Raw genomic sequence first — 21,394 nt, forward strand, 5'->3', positions numbered from 1 at the left:
TACATAGAGATAGACAGATAGACAGACAGATATGCCAGGAATGGTCTAGGTATAAGAATATCTAGTTTTACAAGAGAGTAGTGATGAACTATGTGACCCTTAAGCTCCTTTCAGCCATATATGCAATTTTCACATAATTACTCAGTCTCATCATCTAAATACCAAACCCAGTGAAAATTCTTAGTTAAGCATGTATGTATCTCCAGCATTTAAAGGACAAGACAGAACAAAGTGAGTTTCAGAGGGAGTTTTGGGTTTGTTTTGGAAATTAGGTTCTTCACAGCAACTGCTCAAAACACACAACCTAGATGCAAAAAAGGTCTACAAATAAATCAGTTTATTTTAGGATACATACCCTAGGTGTCTAGCCAAAAATTCAAACCTGTAATGCCTACCATGACATGACATTATTAAAACAACAAAAAAGAAAAACTGCATAATAGGTGGTACAGACACAAGTACTACCCCCACAAGTACTTATAACTACTCAGATCAGGGTAATTGCTAACTCTGAAGACACACAGTTTAAGTGGCACTTACAGTATCATATATAACTCAAACACCAGGTTCTGTAACTCTAACGTTGTGGTAAAAGTTGCATAGAGGACTATGATTTATTAGAATTTAAAGACTATGGTACTGGTCACATCCAATTTATGCCCTGTAATGAATTCTGTAATAAATTCCTATGTATGGCCTGTTAAGTCTCATCACTTAGAGGGGATAGGGAGGAAGGAACTGATTAGTCTTTATGTGCGAAGTTATTAGTGTTACACTGCTTAGAGAAGCTCTTAGTGGTCCAGCTGTGCTCCTCTGGTGACCTGCTGCACTGGAGATGCCTGCAGAGCTGGGAAAGTGCAGGGTGGTGGTGCTGAGGATGCCTATGCACCACTGGCACCTTCTACATTTCCACAGAGACTACATGATAGTGTCAGACAACAAGAAGAAAGAAAATAAAATCTGTTTTCCCTTTTTGATGGAAGATTGTCTTGAGCTAGTAAAAATGACTGACCTACAAGCTTTCAAGGACAGAGGGTTCCTCCTAGGCACCTTCAATGACAGAGTTACGTGGGAATGAGGCAGATACCAGTGGAGAGAACAGCTGCAACTACTGCAGGGTTTTATTTGAAGAATCTCCAGAAACCACATAAGAAAAAGAACATATTTTGGAAGGGAATATTCAAAGTAAAAGTAGGTCTGGACTTCATTACATAGCTTTTGGTTACAGGTGCTACATGAATCCACCTGCTCAAGGCATCATTTTAGACATGTATATTAAAAAAAAAAAGAAAAAATCAAGTTTTTGCCACCTCAAGGAAGAACACGCAAAACTCAACAGAGCTTTGCTGCCAGAGGTGAGAAAAGAAGAAACACAGGACAAAAGTAGAGAGCCCTAGAAGATGTGCTATTTGTGTTTGCATTTGAGAAATGGGGGTGGAAAGACAAGAAGAGCCACTTCTGTTGTCAGCCCCATCCCCTTCAGCACACACTGTCAGAGTATCCAGCACAGCCCTTATGTAACCCTGCCTCAGGTCTGCAATAGAGACAGGACATTTGCTACACCTTGGTCTCCTGCCTTTGCCTATACCCAGTGCTGGAGAAGGCGAGAGCCTGGATAGTTCCAGTTCCACTGCTGCTTCGAGCAGCCCTGTGCAACATTACTGCTGAATTCAGGAAGGTTACGAAGAAACCTGACAAATTGAAACAACCCCAAGGCCCAATGACTAAATATTTCATGCTAATGGAAACTGGCACCAGAACCTTAAACCAACCAAACAAACAAAAAAAATCACAAATATGAAAGTCTGTATTAGATTTATCAATAGAGGTCAAAGGACAGATTTGGCATCAACAAAGTAAATGGTTCATCTTTCATTTAATAACTTTGAAGAAGTAAATTAAAATTAAATAGTGTCCAACAAAATAACCAAAAAGCATACTAATATTCTTGCCTACATCTAGGAATAATACAACATAACTATCCAAAACACATCTTACCAAAACAAAAAAATGGGTACAATAAAATAATTCTGGAAAATATATTCAATATTATTTAAAAGCAACTTATGCTGTATGAAATGAAAGATTTCCTTTATAAACACTCTAATGGCAAGTTGAGAATTCCTGCAAAATATCTTCTGAATTCTTGGAAAGGCACAATACACTGCAATGGAAGACATTGCTACTTTAACAAATCTGAAAACTTGGTACAAAGTGAAACTGAATTAAGAAGTAAAGATTTTCATGGCTAGTGACATTTTTTTGAATAAATTTGTGATACTGAAACCTCTGCTAAAAATATTTTAAAAAACCTGGGAACGATACTGTGGCAGAAAAGTCTTTGTAGCCCTATAGTAAAGTAATTTTACAAACATTGTAAAGACTTTTGTGCTACTCAAAAATGCACAGCATTATTCAGAATAACAGAATATAACTGACAAAATATCAACTCAACTTCTTTCTGTCTTGACGTTACTTTTTTCACATGAATGAAACATTTGTGAAATTCATAGCATTTGAATGCCACATACACATTTTTTTCAGTATGATATAGTGAGGGATATTTTAAGACGCTGGAATGTCATTAATTTGTGCCCCTTAGCTCAGCATTTTGTAAATTATTAGCTCTAGAGCACCAAAACAAAGTAAAGCCTCTCTAAGCCCATTTCGTCCGACTACTAGCATTTAATTTAAACATGACTTCAAGAATCTAATACCAAAACCCAGCATATGCTATTTATCATAAAACTGAGAAGGAATTCTGATGTCTTTCTGTAGGTATATATTATAAAAGAGCAACATGGAGGTTGGGGTTTTTTTCCTTTTTAAGCCTAAAGCTTGGTCCTTTCACTTTCCCAAGATTTCACACAAGTACCTACATTTCTGCTGGTAACAAGTCCCTGAGGTTTGACATGTCACTGTCAAACCTCTTCCTATAGCGTCAATAGGAGGGGAGGGAAGGCAAAGAAGAATGTAATTGAGCATAATGCTATTTAACTATTGGCTTTTCTGGTTACAAGAGAAAGAGGAGCCTCACATCTCAAAAAGGGAACAAACTTGTACTATCAGATGCCTGTTCCTGTTGAGTTTTACAGGAAATAGCAAGTCCTTGGCTGTTGTGCTCTGTCACAGGTGGCTGCACAAAGGGTTACAGGACCATCCAGCTCTGTAGCTCTGCTCTCTAGAAAATCTTCAAACTCCGAAGAGGTTGTAAGAACCCCCAAACAGGGTTAAAAATGAAATTACAGGGGAGAAAGTGAGGAGCTTCAGAAAGTTTATGAAAGTTTGGCTCCAGGAAAGAAGTTCTCCCGACAGCAGACTACTTTGTGTTTGTTTGTTTTTTAAATCCATGAAACAGAACACACCTACCACTTATCTTTTCATCCTGAGCAATTCATTCGAAGTCAAAGCTTTGGTCTGAAGCTTAAGATCTTTTAGTTTATTTTATTTAGTTCTGGGCTACCCTTAAAGGAGCAGTGAGAGAGGTTTAAAACTGACAACATCATTCACCAGAAATACAAGTTATCTGCTCTTAGGCAGTTATGGAGTTCACTTGTTTCAAGTTCTTCAAGTTTGAGAAAAAAAATCTGGACTTCTAAAATTCCCTACTTTAATTAATGACTTGCTCTAACTTGACTTTAAATGAATTTAATCACTATGACAAAGCAGTGAAAAAAAATAAAGTTCAGCATCACCTGATATTTCAAAGTAACATCTTTAAATTGGTAGTTTACTGTTTAATCAACCCCCACTTTCAGCCACAGGACCCTTCATATTAGGGTTCAAGCAGAAGAGACAATGAAGCACTGTCCTCATTGACATAACTCTGAGACTTGAGCAACAGTAGAGGCCTGAGATTCACAAGTGGTGGTGAAGAGTCCTGCTGCATTGTCCCATTCCCAGCCAGCTCTCTCTAGTGGGGTTCTCTGTCCTCACAGCAGGAGAGGACAGAGGGCTCCTGTGGCCCCCTCCACTCCCAACCCAAAGATTTTGATCAGATAATTTTAATTCACATATATACAAGAATTAGGGGTTTTCTAATAATTCTACAAGTCCTCCTTACCCAAAAGGATGCAGAAGCCAAAAGGAACATATTGAGGAAGAGAAATTGAGGAAAATCCACCACAACTGGACAAAGAAATAGAATTTAAGTATCCAGTTTCCAACTTCAAAAAAAAAATCTAAGAGATCTCATTTTCATTTTGAGAAGTTATCTGGAAGGTTTTTTTAAGTCATTATTTACTAAAAAAAGAAAATAAGGTCACACAGAAGCACTGAAACACAAGGTAAATAATATCCATAACCTCAGAAAAGATACTTAATTTATTTTCCCTGGCAGCTATTTTAATCCCCAGTTGGAAATACCTTCTCTCTATTTTGTGCTTAAAAGACAAAAAAGTTCAAATTCACAGGCAGGCTGCTGTAGCAGCTCTGAGTTCATATGTTCCTGTTCACCTCAGCTGGGCAATTTCCTAACTGATGGGCACCACTAAAGGAATCAGATTGTTTAACATCCTATGTAAATAACTGGAGATGAATGCTCAAATCCACCAGCACACAGACAAACAGAGATCAGCAAAATCAGCAATATGGTAATTCAGCATGATGCTGAATTTAACATAAACATTCCTAAAGGAATTCAACAGGAGATAGGAAGCAAGATAGATTTGGGTACTGTAGCACGAATTACAGCAGAAGGTCCACACGATGATATTCAAACCAGAAAATCCCACTCCACAGACAGTTTATGATCTGGAACAAAGAACCTTTACCTGCTCCTAAAAAAAAAAATCCCAACAAAACAAAAAACTCACACAAAACCTTCTCCAGCCATGAGTACATCTTAAAAGTGTTATGGGAGACACTGAGTACTAACCACCTTGAACCTTCTCCCCCACAAACTTAATCTCTGCAGAGTTAAACAAATATTAATAACTGAAAAGTACACAAAGTGATTTTACTAGGGGGGTAATTAACAACTTCATTTCAGTTTAGCAGCTGATTTTTAGTTGGCATTAAACCAACAGGAGCTTAAAAGAACCTATTACACAGGGATAAGTTTTTGAACAACCTTGCGAGTTACCAGCTGCAGTTTGATGTGGCCCTCAGACTTCAAAGGATCCTTTCATAACAAAACAGGACAAAGGCAGAGAGGTCTTTATCATCATTTATGGTAAATAAGAGCAAATCCACTATGCACTAGAAAGCTGATGTAAGGAAAAGACTGAACTTTACATGAGCTTCATCAACGTTTTAGGAGCTCTCAATTATCCAGTAGTTTTTGATTAGAAGATGCTGGTAGTTTGAAAAGGCAACAACAAACAGTCCAGTAGCATAGAAGGACATAGATAAAAAGCTTCAGCTACTCTGCTATCAGCAGATGCTTGTGAGGACCTATCACCACACTGCAGTGGAGCACGTGCCCAGGAATTTTCTGACACCTTAAGTGAACAAGTCAGAGCCTCCCATCCTGGGCATAGACAGTTCAAACTCTTAGTTTTCTACTGCTCAGTCTTAATGGTTCTTATAACCCTAGTCATGAACATTCACGCAGACAAGCAAAACTGACCATCCCTGGCACCAGTGTTAGAGGAATTGCACATTAGGGTCTAATCACAAAATACACGCACTGCTAACAATTAGGCCGTGTAGAAACATAAGGATCACCCCCTCACCAGAATTCACTGATAAAAAAAACCAGCAAGGACATACAGCTTAAAATTAACATAGTGTGAAATGAAAAGTACAAACCCTTAAGTGGAAAACTGCCAAATGTAATTTTCACAATTACCATTTAATTTAAGAAGCAGATCAAAAGAAGCACATCATTTACATTTTCAAACATTAAGTTTTAAAGATCAAAGACTTCTAGTATTTCCAGACTGCATATATGTGAGTAACTTAGTTCAAGTAATGAATCTATGCAGAGATGCTCATTTGCTCCACGCAGCAGTTTCCCCATCGTCTGAGACTGTAGCACGTGGTATCTGCAATAAGCATCATCAGCAAGCACCCACTGACACTATATAGGAATAAAAGTAAGAGGCTTCAAGGTCTAAACTAGCAGTGTAATTTTCTGACTGCTGGAGAACTCTCTCCCTTAAACTAGCCACTGTTTCAGAGATTTTTTTCACAGCTCCAGCCTGACAGCTGTGACTTAACAATACTTTTACGATGGTCATTAAAGATTCCATGTCATCACCAAAACTGTGTTTTTATGCTAAAAAGTTAAATAGAGTATGTATTGAACTATGTAAATGTTCCAGAACATGTCAGTTTAATTCCATGTCAAAATGAAATGATGACAGCAGAAGTGATAGTTTAGTGACCACTGGGAGCTACTGCAACAGATCCTCGTCAAATTCAGTGTAAAACAGAAAGTGTCCTGGCACTTATATCCAGGAAACAATTGAACTTTTAGTTCATACTGAAAACTCATGCCTACTTCTGAGCAGTCTCAAAAAACCGCAGTTCAGAATTCAATATTAAAACCAGATTTTTCTCAGCAGAAAACCACAGAGCATCATGGACATAAAGCTTATGCTAAAAAAAGAGACAGTCATTTAAACTGAACCAGTAAACAGGAGCTGCTTGTGGAAGTTGAGAAGATGACCCAAACTTCTCTTACTAAGTTGAGGAACATGATAACATGAAGAGTATGTGCAACTGTATTCGGTACTTGACTGCTGGTGTTACAATAACATCCAGTCCCTGAAGCGTTCCTTACAGCATGCGAAGATCCTCCATACACCATACTGTCTATCAGACAGGTCCCAAGCACATGATGGATTTTTATCTGCATCTCCCTTATGTTACCTATTTCCCTTCCAAATCACAGGATTAAAACTATTTTAAAAGTAGATAGAAGGGGATATAAAATACTAGCATTTACACAGGGACTTTAATTCTTATCTCACGGTATTACACATCTAACACCAGAAAGAAAAGGGCAGAGGAAATCCACATACCTACCTCAACATGAGAGAGTTTAAAGCAGCTTTCTCAAGAATAGCTTCTTCAACAGACACTTCTCATGGTAAGGATGCTGCAATTCTATAACTAAGACCATAAAGCTCTTGAAAAAATGAACAGCCATTATATTTTTACAATAGTTGAGGCACCTACTAGTACTCTGGTAACAGTCTTCCTTACAGATAAAAGAGGTTACACAGAAGCAAGTTTCACACTTAAACCTTCTATCACAAAACATTTAAAAAAAAATGAGCAATATCCAGGTTCTTTACATGAAGAAAATGATGTGTTGTGTCTGGCTGCAATTAACATGTAGCAACCTAATCTCAAAGGATATTTATATTGCATAATGCTGTGGGTAGCCAGACCTACATGGGCTTGCATGGATTTCTGTCTGACAGCAGCTACACTGCTCCCAATTCCCAGCCTACAACAGGCAAGCAGACACAGTCAAAGCACTTAGGGGTCCTAATCTGCATCTCTGTGAAAAATTCAAACCACTATGTGCAACCTAAGCAACATTTAAATGCACTGATGATTAAAAAAATGGTGAAATTGGTGCATGTCACATCTACCCCCGCTAGTGGTCTGCAGAAGAGTGCCCCTGCCCAAACTGGAATACAGATTCCCTACCATCAGGAAAAAAAAAAAAGACACATACATTTCTTGAGTGGAGAAACACGTGCTAGGTGGGGTCTAGATGAAAAGGACCCAGAGATCCAGATTTCCTCTCTATATCCTCCCCCCAGGAGCAATGTGGGGGGGAGCATGCACAAGGTTCACCCATTCCCATACTGCACAACAGTGCAAAAATAAAGGTAAGATGTGGCCAAGCTACAGTCACAGCACAGCTGGGTTAGGGATAACACTCTAAGGAAATTTTTAAAAATAAATAAATAAATAAAAGGGAGGTGAGGAGGGCTGGCATACCTTTACAAACAGTTGAGACACACCAATATCCTTTCCACATTTCACTCGCCCATATTGGAAAGGTAGCGTGACATTAAAAATATCTTCTACTGCCAGAGAGACATCCTCCTCTATCCTACCTCCTCTGCTGATCAGAGAGGAAATAAAAAATAATCAGATGAGTCACCACTGGAAGTCTGCATGGCTCGATTGCATCTAGCCCATCAATGCACCAGACACAGGAAACCAGATTACTGCCAGCCTCCTGATCATCTGCTGGGATGCTGGAAACTGCTGTTCCAGCCTTACGCTTTATTACCATGACCAGTTAATAAGGTTTTGCCAAGAGACTTGTCTGCACACAAAGACCAAATCTTGTTGCTGAAATGTGCATGTTAAGTATTTTGTATTCTGACAAAATTCACCGTTATACTGAGAACCAGATATGATTTAATAGCATTATCCTTCTTAACTATGGTATATCCAAATATGTTTAGGAAAAGAACATTCGCCTTTTTATTACAATTTTCAAGAGGAGACAGTTTTCAGAAGGAAAGATCAAAGACTCCACTGGAAGATCGAATGATACAAGATTTTAGTTGCCACAATAAAAAAATAAACACTAATTTTAGAAGTTCTTAGTTGGGAAGGTAAGAAAGGGAAGAAGATAAAAAAGGAACCATAAGCACATATATACTAGCATTTTTCAGTCAGGTCTAACAATAGGCTTCCATGTCCCATGGTAGGTAAGGCAGAGGAGATACTGATTTTACAAATATGTAAGTGAAAAAATTAAAATAAATGTAATAATACATTCAGAAATTTAGAACAGTCTCCAGCAGTATTCCCCCAATGTTTTAAATTCCTACATGCAAAACAAATGCAAAAGAAAATCCCAGATTTATAAAGCCAGCACATTCTACTAAATTTCACAATTTAAATACTCACAAGGTAAGAAATTCACTTGAGTAAGAAGAAAAAGTAGTTATTTACAAATAACCTTAGGTGCACATTTGTCCTCGTCCCTTTCCAAGCTCCTCTCCTCTGTCATTTCTCCACAGCGCACAGCTCCCAGCCCTATCCAATGACACCTAACATGCAGACCTTCCTGGAGTCTGAGAATACTTTGCAAGACCTACCCCAACGTCACAGAGGACTTTTGGATTTTATCAGACACATGAAAGTTAGGTCATTAGTGAGCAACCCAGTCTGTGCTTTTTAATGGAGATCTGTCTTTGAAAAAATTCATCCACACATAAGACTCACAGCTGTGAAGCAATACCCTCCTGAATAAACATCAAGTTGATGTTTATTATATCAGGGATGCTTTTTTTCCCTCCACAGCATCAGGCAAATGTCTGTGAAAGATATCCATCTGTACCTAGAGCTCATGCCTTCATCCTTACTCCATTTCCATTCAGTCCAAATAAAATTGACTACAAGCAACCTTTATCTATATATATACACATTTTATTTTTATACATATATATATATATATACACACACATACACAAAGGTGAAACCTTTCTAGTTACTTAAGACAGTGTCATTTTGTTACAACCTCAACCTCTTCTATTCTCAAAAGAACCTGCAAGCAAATGTCTGGCCCATTTTCACTCAGGAAAATGAGTGAAACATTTTCAGGTTCATCAAAAGAAGTACATTTTGTCAGTGGCACTGTTTAGGCAAACAGAGCATGGTGACACAAGGAAGAAAAGAGGCTTTTCCTAGAGCAAAAAATGCAGTAATGCCTAACTTTGTCCCCCTGCTTTACCTAATCTTAAATAGTTTCCAAAGAAGCATTTCAAGGTAGTGCAACAGGTGTTGCAACAAAACCCTTCCAACCCTGTAGTGTCAAACCTGGATCTTCATTTTTCTTCCACTTTGACATCTGGCTTCACAGAATCACAGAATTGTTAATGTTGGAAAAGACACTAAAGATCATCCAGTTAACATCCTGCTTGCTTCAGTGTCAAGCAGCCAATAACTAACTGAAAGAGTATACTTATGTCATAGTTTTGGAGGCATCAGCAACTCTGACACAGTACTATCATGACTGATCCAAGCTAGGATGTTACACTGGCAAAAATTGACACCCATCTGCCACTTCCAGCACCCTGAAATTCTGACATAGCTGCACAAAAGGCATTTTGGAGCCCCACGGCATACTGGCTGTTTTTTTTATCCATTTCCTTAATGTAAACAGAAAACATCCTGCACTTGCTTCTGTTCTTTATCACATCTTGATTTTTTTTAGCTGATGCAGTCATTTGAACATGTGGAAAATCTCAGATTTGAACATATGGAAAAATCACAAGCTAGATTTTTCAAATTCCTTCCTGAAGGAAAAAAAATAAGAAATAAATAACAAATAGCACAGACAATAAAGTAATTCCAGGAAAGAATTTACAAATAACACTGGAGATTAGATCTGGGATTGGACTGCCCCCCATCTGGGGGCAGGTGTCCCAATACCTCTGAAGGATCATCTCCCAACCAACATAGCTCCAGTGAGACACAAGGACTGCTTCTGCCATATGAGAAGTCAGTGTGTAAAAATATTGAATACTTTCAAATGTTTTTGCTCAGAAACTCCTCAATTCCTGAGTAAAATAGTTCCAACTGTATTTAAGCCTTATGAAATTCATCCTGAAGAAGTTATTTATAGCTAGAAGCCAGTCTCCTTAATCCAGGTGTCTAACTTATACCTTAACCCTGGGCACCTACAAACAGATCCCGAGTCATGTAAGGAAGAAAGCTGGGCAATGAGCAGAAGCAGGCGACTTAAGAAACCTCCAGGGAAAGGGATGCCTTGTCTAAGTTCAGGTATCTGCCTCTCCTCATCCCACGAAGTCAGCTACAGCCCAAGAGCGAGCTGCCACCAAAAGGCTGTCTCCACCAAAACCACCTCTTCCCTGGCATGAGGCATCTTGCCTCCCAGGAGCCAGGCAAGTACCAAATACCACAAAACAGGCTGATTTTCCATCATCAGATGAACCCCCTGAGCCAAATCACCAGTGGGTCAGGCACACCGCTGCCACTGCAAAAGGAGGCAGGAGAAGCACAGGCCAAGCACAGGAGTTTCAATGACACCTTCCTGGGATACTATCTCAGCACTAACACAAAACCACATTGTTGTGGGATCTACCGTAGGAGGACAGCTTGGCCCAAACAACAGATTTCACTGTCTGTGCTAGCTGAACTGATCCCAACTCAGCTAACTCCTTTAATGCTGTGTTACATTACAGTGATTGACTTTTTTAGCCAATGCAGTGATAACTATTTCCCTAAGTTAGTATATTATGTTTCTTTTCTAATAGTAATGACTGAGAGCTGAATCACATCCAGAAACAAAACTCAGAACTTTCACATGAGCTGGTACCAAAAAAATGTGCCAACATTTGCACAATGTGTGCCAGCACTGGCAAAAAATATAAAGCAAGTCTTATAATCTTCATGCCCTTCTAAGATAATCCCAGATGTTTTGTACTATGAACAGAAAACACTGTTGAAATTAGATTTCTCTATTCAATATAACACAAATGAAAGCTTTACAGCTAAGTATCCAATTGGAAGCTAGCACGATGTGAGTCAGATCCATACATCTTTCTTTCATTGGAAAAATAAAAATTAAACACTATTCAAAAAAGCTAAATATACAACTTTATGCAGCAGCTCACAACATAAAAAACCACAAAACCTATTTTAAAGTAGCTTATTCACTACATTCCTTTAAAGTTAGATTTTTACTTGGATTGACAGTATTCAGATATGCAAAATACAGCAAGACCCAAAACACTCCCCCTAAGGTAATTCGGATAATAAGTGAGGTGTGTCAAGCACACCTCAGACCAGCAGATTCATTTCTAGTACACTGGGTCTGAGAGCACATGCTGTTTTTCATTAAACTGCTGTAGCTGGAAAGCCCATTTAAAAAAATGATAGTTAAGTTATATTAGCCTTGTTAAGCAAAAAAGGTTGGGTTTTGTTTTGGTTTTTTTTAAAAATGTCCTGCAGGAGTGGATAAAGGAACTTTAAAGTGGAGGAGTGGTAGGTACAAGAAACAGCTGGAATCTATCTGGTTCTTACAACACAATAAAACCCAAGTGTTTTCCAAAGCTCAGCAAGGTCACCGTCTAATGTACTATACACAAGTGCTCATTAAAAACTTAAAAATTTAGACCAAAAAAAAGTGCCTGACAAAGAAAAGGTGCTAAAAGTGAGCTCTTGGTAATGGGGCAGGAGCGAGGGGCCAGAGCAAAATATGCCAAATGTGGAAATCAGTATCATCTCACCTTCTCCCTAAATTATGGGCAGAAAAAAAATGCATGACCTCATAAAACTGCAGAAAGGATCAGGACACAATTCAAAAAACAAACACACAAAAAGACAGGAGAAAAAGAACAAAAGTAACACCAGAACTAACTGTAGCTGGTAACCACAAAATACAGAACAGAAGAACACAAAAATCTGGTCAGAATTTTCTGTAGATCCCTGTAAGCGACAATGCATTTCCCCAGTATAGAAAACATACCCATTTCTATAGTCAACAAGTTAATTCTTCCTCTTAAAGTGCCTGCAGATGCTGCTTTCATGCAAAGTTTTAAAACAACGCTCAAAAGTACAAAGAGAAACTGTCCATAGAGGAAACTACGCTAGGAACTCAGCTCAGAGCTATGCATGCCCATCACATACTGCGTGAAGAGGACTGTGTGAAGACAGGCTTTTGATTCACCCTAAGAATTTCCAAATATAGACTTGAAAATATATAAACCCACCTTGCAGAAACCAGAAAATAGATTCTATTCTCAAGCAAAAATTAGTCCCATTTTTCTCTCAAACACATTATAGATATCTTTCCTGAGGCCTGGAAGCAAGGGGACAATAAAGTAACAGAGAGAATAATGTTCAGCCAGATCAAACAGTATTACTGTCACCCTCTCCCTCTAAAACATTGTTGCTAGCCCTGTTATATGACATTTTACCACAGCACTTTCATAGGCTGCAGGCAGTGGAGAGAACATTATTTCTAGGATTTAAAGTCACACACTATTTACTTAGTAGAATGTATATTTATGTATCGATTCATATGTATGTATTAATTGGATACACTTAGATTTATTCCATGCAACACTCATTGCCAAGACTCTAGACATAATAATGAAATATTGATGCATCCACCTAAAGGAGGATTAAATACATCCCTTATGTAGATGTGAGCCAGGGCTTCAGCAGCTGTACTGTAAGATGTTCTCCAGAAACCAGCCCACCCAGGTTTTATGACTTGACAGAATTACCCAGTATTAAACATAGTTTAGACAACAAAATATATAGATTTTTCCCTTTTCGTTCACACATCTTTCACTCTGACACTATTCAGGACATTGACTGGCTCTCTACACATTAATCAAGAATACATTACCCAGAACTGAGAAAAACATTTTCATAATGATTAGTTCAACTTAAATAAAGGTACCTATGAGAAGAGGATTTGAACAGTAAGATGAGTCCTGTATCTCTACAGTTATTCCTTCCATCTGCCATACCAGACTGTATGCATTAGATTCATGCTTGGGGGGAAAACAAAACAAAATAATCACTGAGGTAAGATCTCTATGCAAATACAGGGAAAACAACACTGCTAGACCTCTTGCTGCATTTGCAGAAGCCATAAAAATATACAGTAGAAATGCAGACTTCAAACAGCTTCAACAAACAGAAACATTTGGTGACCACATGTCAGACCATTCACTGGATTTGACTGCTGTACTGTTGGTTCAAGCTAAAAGATTTCACCAAGTTGTCCTGGTTCTCAAGTTTTACCTCAAGCAGACTCTTTCTATCAAGTTACTCTGCAAATCTGTTTTTTCAATCTTCTGAGCAGGTGTGTGTGTCAGGAGGAGGGAGGAGGGGTATGCATATATACATAAATTTGGGGTTTCCTGGAAAAAGAAAAAAAAAAAAAAACAAAAGCCCCAAAATAATCTTCCAACATTCAAAAGGTAACAGATACATTTAAATTACAAGGAAGATAGTTTTGGACTCTGAAAAGCACACTTTAAAGCAATAATGCATGCAGTTGTCAGCACACACAACAGCATTCAGAAGAATTAGGCTTTTTCATTACCTATTTAATGGTCATGACAGAGAGGAGCAGCAGAGGTATCTTTAGTTGTTGTCCATACAAGCTGTGCTTTCTTCCTCTAATGCAGCTTCTTGAAAATTATAAAAACCTTATCTTGCTACAGAAATCCTCATGGTGAAACACCTCTCTCCATCAATGCTGGGTAGTGTTAGCATCAGGGAGGACTTCTGTTCTGCCACAGTCTCTCTTCTCTGCATGAGGAGCAATCCCAGGACTACAAGGTCCTGATTCTGACTGGTAGACTGATGCTCTTGACAACAGTATCTAACGAAATTAGTAGCTCTCAGAACTTTATATGAGTTATTAGGGAAATAAATTCAGCTCACAAGAAGAGCTGTAAAAGTTTGCAAGGGTTACTTGGCCCAACACCCATATTTCACTTCAATGCATTTCTCAAGGTTGCTTCACATGCTGTCCTATGGCTCTGCTGCTTCAGTCCAACAATTCATTCAGGCACACGCTCGCTGGCCACCCTTGCTCAGACTGGATCTGTACATTTGAGTACTTTGGGGGGGGGGGGGGAAATCAAGCACTATTTGCCTCAGGGCCCTTTAACTAAAGATTTACAGACTTTGTGGGTCAGGTTTCAAGTTGCTTTAGCAAACAATTTCAAACCATAGACATTTACCTGAAGATTAGGGTTCATTTAAGACACAGAACAGGAATCAAAAGCTCAGATGTTTTACAAGAAAACAGCACACATTTTTTTTCTTTAGAACTCTTCAAGAGGCATCACTCCTAAAATGGTGAAATGTGTTTCGAGGGAGAGGAACTATGCCTCCCTTTCATTCACAAGGGTGAACTTGGTGGAGGACTGCAGAGAGGGAGAGGCAGACCGCCCTCCCACATCTTGAGGCAGGAAAACAGAGTCGGCAGTCTGGGATATTTAATAGCTGGGGGAAGAATGCTTTGGTTTGGAGGAACAGCTTTTGGCTTGCTTAAGTTATAATATGGAACAGAACACAGTAAAACTATTTTAACCCAGCTATTTCTAGGTTTGGCAAACAGCTCTACCCTTCACAGAATCATAGAAAATCCTGAGCTGGAAGGGACCCACAAGGATCAGTGAGTCCAACTCCTGGCCCTGCACAGGACACCTCAAGAATCACATCACATCCCTGAGAGTATTGTCCAAATGCTTCTTGAACTTTGTCAAGCTTGGTGCTGTGACCACTTCCCTGGGGAGCTTCCCAGTGCCCAACCACTCTCTGGGTGAAAAACCTATTTCTAATATCTAATTGAAATCTCCCCTGACACAGTTCCATGCCATTCCCTCAGGTCCCATCACTGGTCACCAGTGAGAAGAGATCAGTGCCTGCCCCTCTTCTTCCCCTTATTAGGAAGTTGTAGATCACTGCCTGCCCCTCTTCTTCCCCTTATTAGGAAGTTGTAGACTGTAATGAGGTCTCTCTTTCTTCTTTTTTGAGAAGCTATTTCTAAGTTGTGGTGTACCTGTGTTTTATTCTGGTCTCAGCATGCACCATCTGCCCAGCTGAGTGGGTAGATGGCCTGCAAGTGAGTTTGACCAGCACCAGTTGCTCCAGGGAGAGCTCAGAAGGCTCCAAAAGTCTCAGATGCAAGGACCCAACCTCACTAACCAGTGCTGGGTTCTGGATAAACAACATGTGAGAAGAGCTTGAGTTTTGCACAGAAGATGACTATTCTTTCCCCAAAATAAGTAGATGACCTCAACAGACAGGCCTCCCAAAGTAACTCTGGGAGTGTAACTGAGACAAGTAACATCATCTGTCCTCCCAAATTACAAAACACGAGAGGTTGGGGACTACATTTGAAGTCTCTGCACTGTGAATACTACAGGCCTGCCTTGTCTGCATTATCACAAACTATGTCCCAACATGAATCTGAATTAAAGAACAACATCTTTCATATACTATCACCGCGTATCAGATACAGTTTTTTTGTTTTATTACTCTTAATCAAGCCGTGGGGCTTTTTGGTTTTGGATTGTTTGAAGGTTTGGTTTTGGGGTGGGGAGAAGGAGTTTTTTATTTGTTTGGGGTTTGTGGGGATTTTTTTATTGTTTTTCCTTTTTTTTGATTGGCTGGCTGGTTTGGGGTTTGTGGGGGGTTTTTTTCACTTTTTGTGGCGTAAGACTAGCATCACAACTAGGAACAAATGTTTCAGCTCCCACCAGCCAGTGGCTGCCTTACAGCATGGAGAATTCAGCTGGGAACAGGCAGAAGAGGGACCCAACCAGGACACAATTTTCTCTCACAAAGACCTTCAAGAACACATGGGGTGAAAATTTTTGATGTTTTGGGGTGGGTTTTTGACTACCCTGAGATCTGACAAATACAGCTGCTCATTCCCATTGCAAAAAGCCCTCAGCTTCAAGGTTTGAGCTCAGGTCTTCTGAGTTTTTTTAAGTCTCCCAGTCCAAAAGGTTCTGTACTGAAATACAGAAATATGTTAACACAGATTTCATTAGCAAAGGGAAAGAGTAACAGTTTACACAGAGATTTTGGCTTGTTCTCTTCAACACATAGTAGCTAGTGTATGTATGCTTTCATCTTCCTCTAATGTTAGGGAGAAGCTGACACACAAAACCTTACCAAAACATCAGAACTTCAAGCTCATAAATATTTGGAAATCTGCCTCATCTTCAAAACTAATTGTTTAATCATTAGGACTCACCAAGTTTCTATCATGTATACACCACTTTGTTTCACCAAGACTCACAAAACCTTGGGACAGATCTCATTACCCTAAAAATATCATTACTCTTCTCATACAACAATGGAAATGGTTAGTCTTGGCTTTTTAACCCATCTGGATGTAAAGAGTAGAGAAACACACTGGTACTTCTGAAATACAAGCCTAATTTCATAGGGAAATAAATATTTACATTTTCCTTTAACTTTATAGAATTCCTAACATCCTGTTTACCAATACTTTCAGGTTTTCAAGTTACTCGCTTTACAATAAAATGTTTCTCCAAGTTTAAAAGTTCCTTTAAAATGACAACAGCTTTCACATATCAAAGGATAGTCATACAAATTAGACGAGGAAGGCAGGAAGCTGAGCTTTTGTTGTTTTCTTCTACACAAACAGCACAATCCACACTCACATTGCTTTGCTAGTGCTCCCACGTGCTACTGGAAGGCAAAGAGGGAACCTTTTGTAGGAATGGTACAACCACAAATTTCATGTGAAATTTAATAATAATTAAAACAAATCCCCAAACCCTTAAAATAGGATTTTCAAAGACGACATTACATCACCTTAATGAAACTATTTAAAGTAAGCTTTGCCAGTTTACAAAAAGCAATGCAAGAAAGGTATACGTGAGAGAGGAATGCTTTAATTACCTAAACTCACAGCTAGCTCTTATAAATTGACACATGGGGAAGCCAGGACTGCTTTAATTACCTACATTCACAAATCACACTTACAAAAGTGACACTTGTGGAGGTCATTTGTGATACCCTTGCCTTTGGTGCTCTCAGTTTAAAATTCTCAATAGATTTTAAGCACTAGATGTCATTGTTTTACAGAGGAAACAAGCCGGGACTCAGGTCTTGACAAGCTTATAAAGATGAGAGATAAAAAGTAACAAACATTCTTTTTTGAATATATACTCCTTCGAAAGTTACTGGGATAGCGCTTCTGACATCTTAAGTTTCGTCTCAAGTTAACAGGCAAGTAGAAATAAGCTTAATACGTTAAAATACATATAAACCAGCACTTTAAAGCTCCACTTTAAAAGCACACCACGACTCTTAAGTAAGGCCATTCAGTAATCCCAACATTTCTCAGCTTCCACGCCATGAGCCTAGCTGGCTCCAGCCGCACTGCCTGGCCACCCTCGGGTACACCTAGGAACAACCTCTCTCTTCAGGCATTAGCACGTACTGCACCGGTGTGACTCGGTGTAACGATACAGAAACACACATATTTACATCAAGCCCTGTGCGCAGTCAGACACTCATGTTTAAAAATAGGAGAGAAGAAAATGAGTGTTAATTTCAGGTTGCTCTCTGTCCTGAACTCTTTCGTGACAGGAAGGAGTGCCTTTAATTCAGACTGTCTCGGAGCAAGCGCTATAGAAGTAATTTACAAGATGGCAAGAAATTATAAGCCTTAATGACAGGCGGACAGCCAAGCCAGCCTTTAATTTGGATTCAGAGGAGGGGGCGGTGGCGATGCTGCACAGACAGATCTCTGCAAGCTGCCACGATACCTTCTAAAAATAGCAGCCCACAGCTGCTGACAAAGAAGCAAAGTTTGGGGCCGCATCCCCGGAGCTGCTGTCCGACGGTGGGGCAGCCCCGCGGGAGCGGGGGGCGCGGCGGGACCCCGGCCTCGGGGCGGGGGCACGGGAGGGGACCAGGGTGACGAGGGGCTGGCACACAGCAGGACCGAGAGCCGCCTCACCTCTACCCATCGCTGGGCTTCGGCGAACGCCACCTGGCAGTCGCACTCCGCGTCCTCTCTCCCCTCCATGTCCAGCAGTGAGCGAGCAGGGGCGGCCGGTCCTCACGGGGCGGGGGCGCGGGGAGCGGCCGCTGTCATTCGGCTGCCTCCTTTTAACGCTCCCCGCGCCGTCTCCTCCCCCTCCACCTCCTCCCCGCGGAACTGCCCCTCCCGGGAGGGAGCTCGCTGGCGCTGCGCGACCGCAGGAATCCGAGGGAGCCGCGGGCTGTAGCGCAGCGCCGGGCCCCCCGGGCGGCCGGGAGGGGCCGCACCCCCCGCGGCAGAGGCGGCTGCGGCGGCGGCTCCCTCCCGCCGGGACGCGGCGCCCCTCGCCCTCGCGGCCGGTGGAGGCCGCCCCCGGCGGCTTCCGCCCCGGCGCATACCAGGAATAGCTGGGGACAATCGCACCTTTCAGGGCCGGCCACTGCCGCCCCGGCCCCGCCACCTGCCGCCCCGCCCGCCCGGGGCTTGCCCTGCGCTCCACCGCCCTCCGCCGGGGCAGCGGGAGCGGAGCCCGGGCCCCTCACTTCAGCACCGCAGCCACTCGGGGGATCCGGCACCACGCTCCTCTGCAGCGTTGTCCCGCCTGGGGACGAAGTTAGGAGTCTTTCCCACCGCTTTGGGAGACATGAGAGAGCCGCGCTTCGTTTTGAGCGCTTTTCATACAAAGTGGCCAAAGCGGAGCTGCCCGGGCAGAACTGGAGCGACACAACTCGGCCTCCACGCTTCCCTCCCCAGCACCCTTGGCCTCAGTTCTAGTATAGCTCACAGCACTCAACAGCAGTGCCCATTGCTCTGTTTCATCCATGTCTGCTCACAGCACACTGCAACAGATGCTTTGTGACTTCTCTACCCCTCACGCTATCCCAGGCTCAGACCTAAAGCCCAGTCTCAGTACGGCTTGACCGCTGAACCTGAGGTGGGTGCCATGCTGAGCTCTGGCTCCTGCAGTAACCACAAATGTGAGGCAGGTTGGGATTATGCTTTGCTGCAACAAAGGTTCACCCACCCCGAACGACACACCAGAACCAGGAGAGGAGATGTGGTAACTGAACACAGCAAAATCCTATTTTCCAATACAAGAATGGACACATGCTAAACAGAAAAGTTGAAGAAATATCAGGGAAAAGAGTGGTTTTCTGGAATGCTCATACATAGCACAAGGGTTTTGGTTTTTTGCGTTTTTTTTTTTTTTCTTTTTTTAAGTACTTGATTTCATTTAACATTTTAAGTTCTCTACAACTACCTGAAAGGAGGCTGTGGCAAGGTGGAGCTCAGTCTCTTCCCCAGATAACAAGAAGCAGGAGAAGAAGAAATGGCCTCAAGTTGCACCAGGGGAGGTTTAGATTGGATATTAGGAAAAATTTCTTTAGTTCAAGGGTGGTCAAGCACTGACACAGGCTGCCCAGAGATGTGGGGGAATCACCATCCCTGGAAGTGTTAAAAAAATGCATGGATGTGGCACTTGGGGACATGGTTTAGTGGTAAATATGCCAGTGCTGGTTTAACGGTTGGACTCTGTGATCTTATGAGGTCTTTTCCAACCTTAACAATGCTATGATCTTTTCTTACTTGAATGTTTTGTAACATTTTCTTTCCGTGTCTTTTCCATAAGTAAAACCAAGTTGCTGCATGCACGCTTTGCTTTTTATGGCCCATGGCACAACATACATAATTTTTCAAGGACTACTGAGAAAAGCTAACTTAAAATTTGTACTACACACAAATCAGCATTTCCTGAAGGGATATGGTTTAGTGATGAAACATGGAGTGCTGGGTTAACAGTTGGACTTGATGATCTTAGAGGTCTTTTCCAACCTTCATGATTCTATCTTTTGCTCGTTGAACTGTAAGTAGTATTTTTTCTTTCCAAATCTTCTCTGTATGTAGCAAACTGAGTTGCTGCATACATCTTAGGCTTTTATGACCCACAGCAAAACACATGTTATTTTTGAAGGACTACTGAGAAAAGAGAACTTAAAATTTGTACTACACACAAATTTGCTTCTCCCGAGATGTGTACTTGGGAATGCATCTTATTTCTGCTCTACAAAAAACCTTCTTGGAATAGGAAAGAAAATTTTTAGGAAATCAACATACCAAGATGATATTAGCCATCAGTTTCTGCAGTATGTGGAAGTCAGTGTTGCTAGTGTTACACAAAGGAAGAAAATTGCAGTGACTTTGGCTGAAAGAAGTTCTATGGCAGATGTTTGACATTAATTAAAGTTATAAATTCATAGAAATTATGTATTTAGCTCCTCACCATGGCATGAATTAAGACATCTATGCTTTAGGGTCAGCAATGAATGAAACGATAATCAAAGCTGTAATTTTGAAGTTTTTTCCCACTCTAAGCCAGATCAGCCACAAGACTAAATACAAATGAAGAATCTGCATATTTCTCGAGTGGGAAGCCTGAACATCAGAAAACAACCTTCTCATCTCACTATTAAGCATAATTGACTACAAAGGGTAAAAAAAGTCTAAATAAACCGTGTATGAGCTGCTGCTGCTGGCTGACATCAGCGTGCATTAGCTGAGGTTACCAAACATTCCTCTGGGGAACAACAGCAGTCTTTCTCCAGTTTTTAATGTCTTTTCACTTCATCTAAAAATACAGTGCTTGTCCCTAAGTAGGAGAAAGTAATTAAGAATTCTATAAAAGTTTAAATTTATTTGAGAATACCATTCTATGAAACAGGTTTTAGAAGAGATTGTGTTTAAAAAAACATTTTCAAATCTCACTTATTTCTGGTTGCTTTATTTCACTTCATGGCAATCAAATAACTTTTCTTACAAATTGTTTAATGTTTTAGATCAAATAATTTGAGTCTGATTAATCAAGTAACTTGATTAAGTCAGTGTTTAAGTAAAACACTTTTAAATTGAAGTTATTCACTAAGGAAAAAAAAGTTCCAACATGCAATTTTC

At 40.5% G+C, this 21,394-nt stretch overlaps 1 protein-coding gene across 12 annotated transcripts in view; it reads right to left on the bottom strand.

Moving 5' to 3' along the window:
* The window catches only part of LMO7 (LIM domain 7), a 131,458-nt gene extending 112,840 nt beyond the window's left edge, over nucleotides 1-18,618 (bottom strand). For 3 of the 12 annotated variants that reach the window (XM_027646584.1, XM_027646554.1, XM_027646528.1), the window contains exon 1: nucleotides 18,422-18,615. In XM_027646584.1, the coding sequence (XP_027502385.1) occupies nucleotides 18,422-18,490 (69 nt within the window). In that variant the 5' untranslated portion in view covers nucleotides 18,491-18,615. Of the gene's footprint in view, nucleotides 1-18,421 lie in introns of all 12 variants that reach the window. The other 9 variants (XM_027646614.1, XM_027646574.1, XM_027646564.1 and 6 more) reach the window with 6 other exon arrangements.
* Between the last annotated feature and the right edge of the window lie 2,776 nt (nucleotides 18,619-21,394).

This window comes from Corapipo altera, unplaced genomic scaffold (genome assembly GCF_003945725.1).
Source record: "Corapipo altera isolate COAL_440 unplaced genomic scaffold, ASM394572v1 0, whole genome shotgun sequence".
Taxonomy (NCBI): Eukaryota; Metazoa; Chordata; class Aves; order Passeriformes; family Pipridae; genus Corapipo; species Corapipo altera.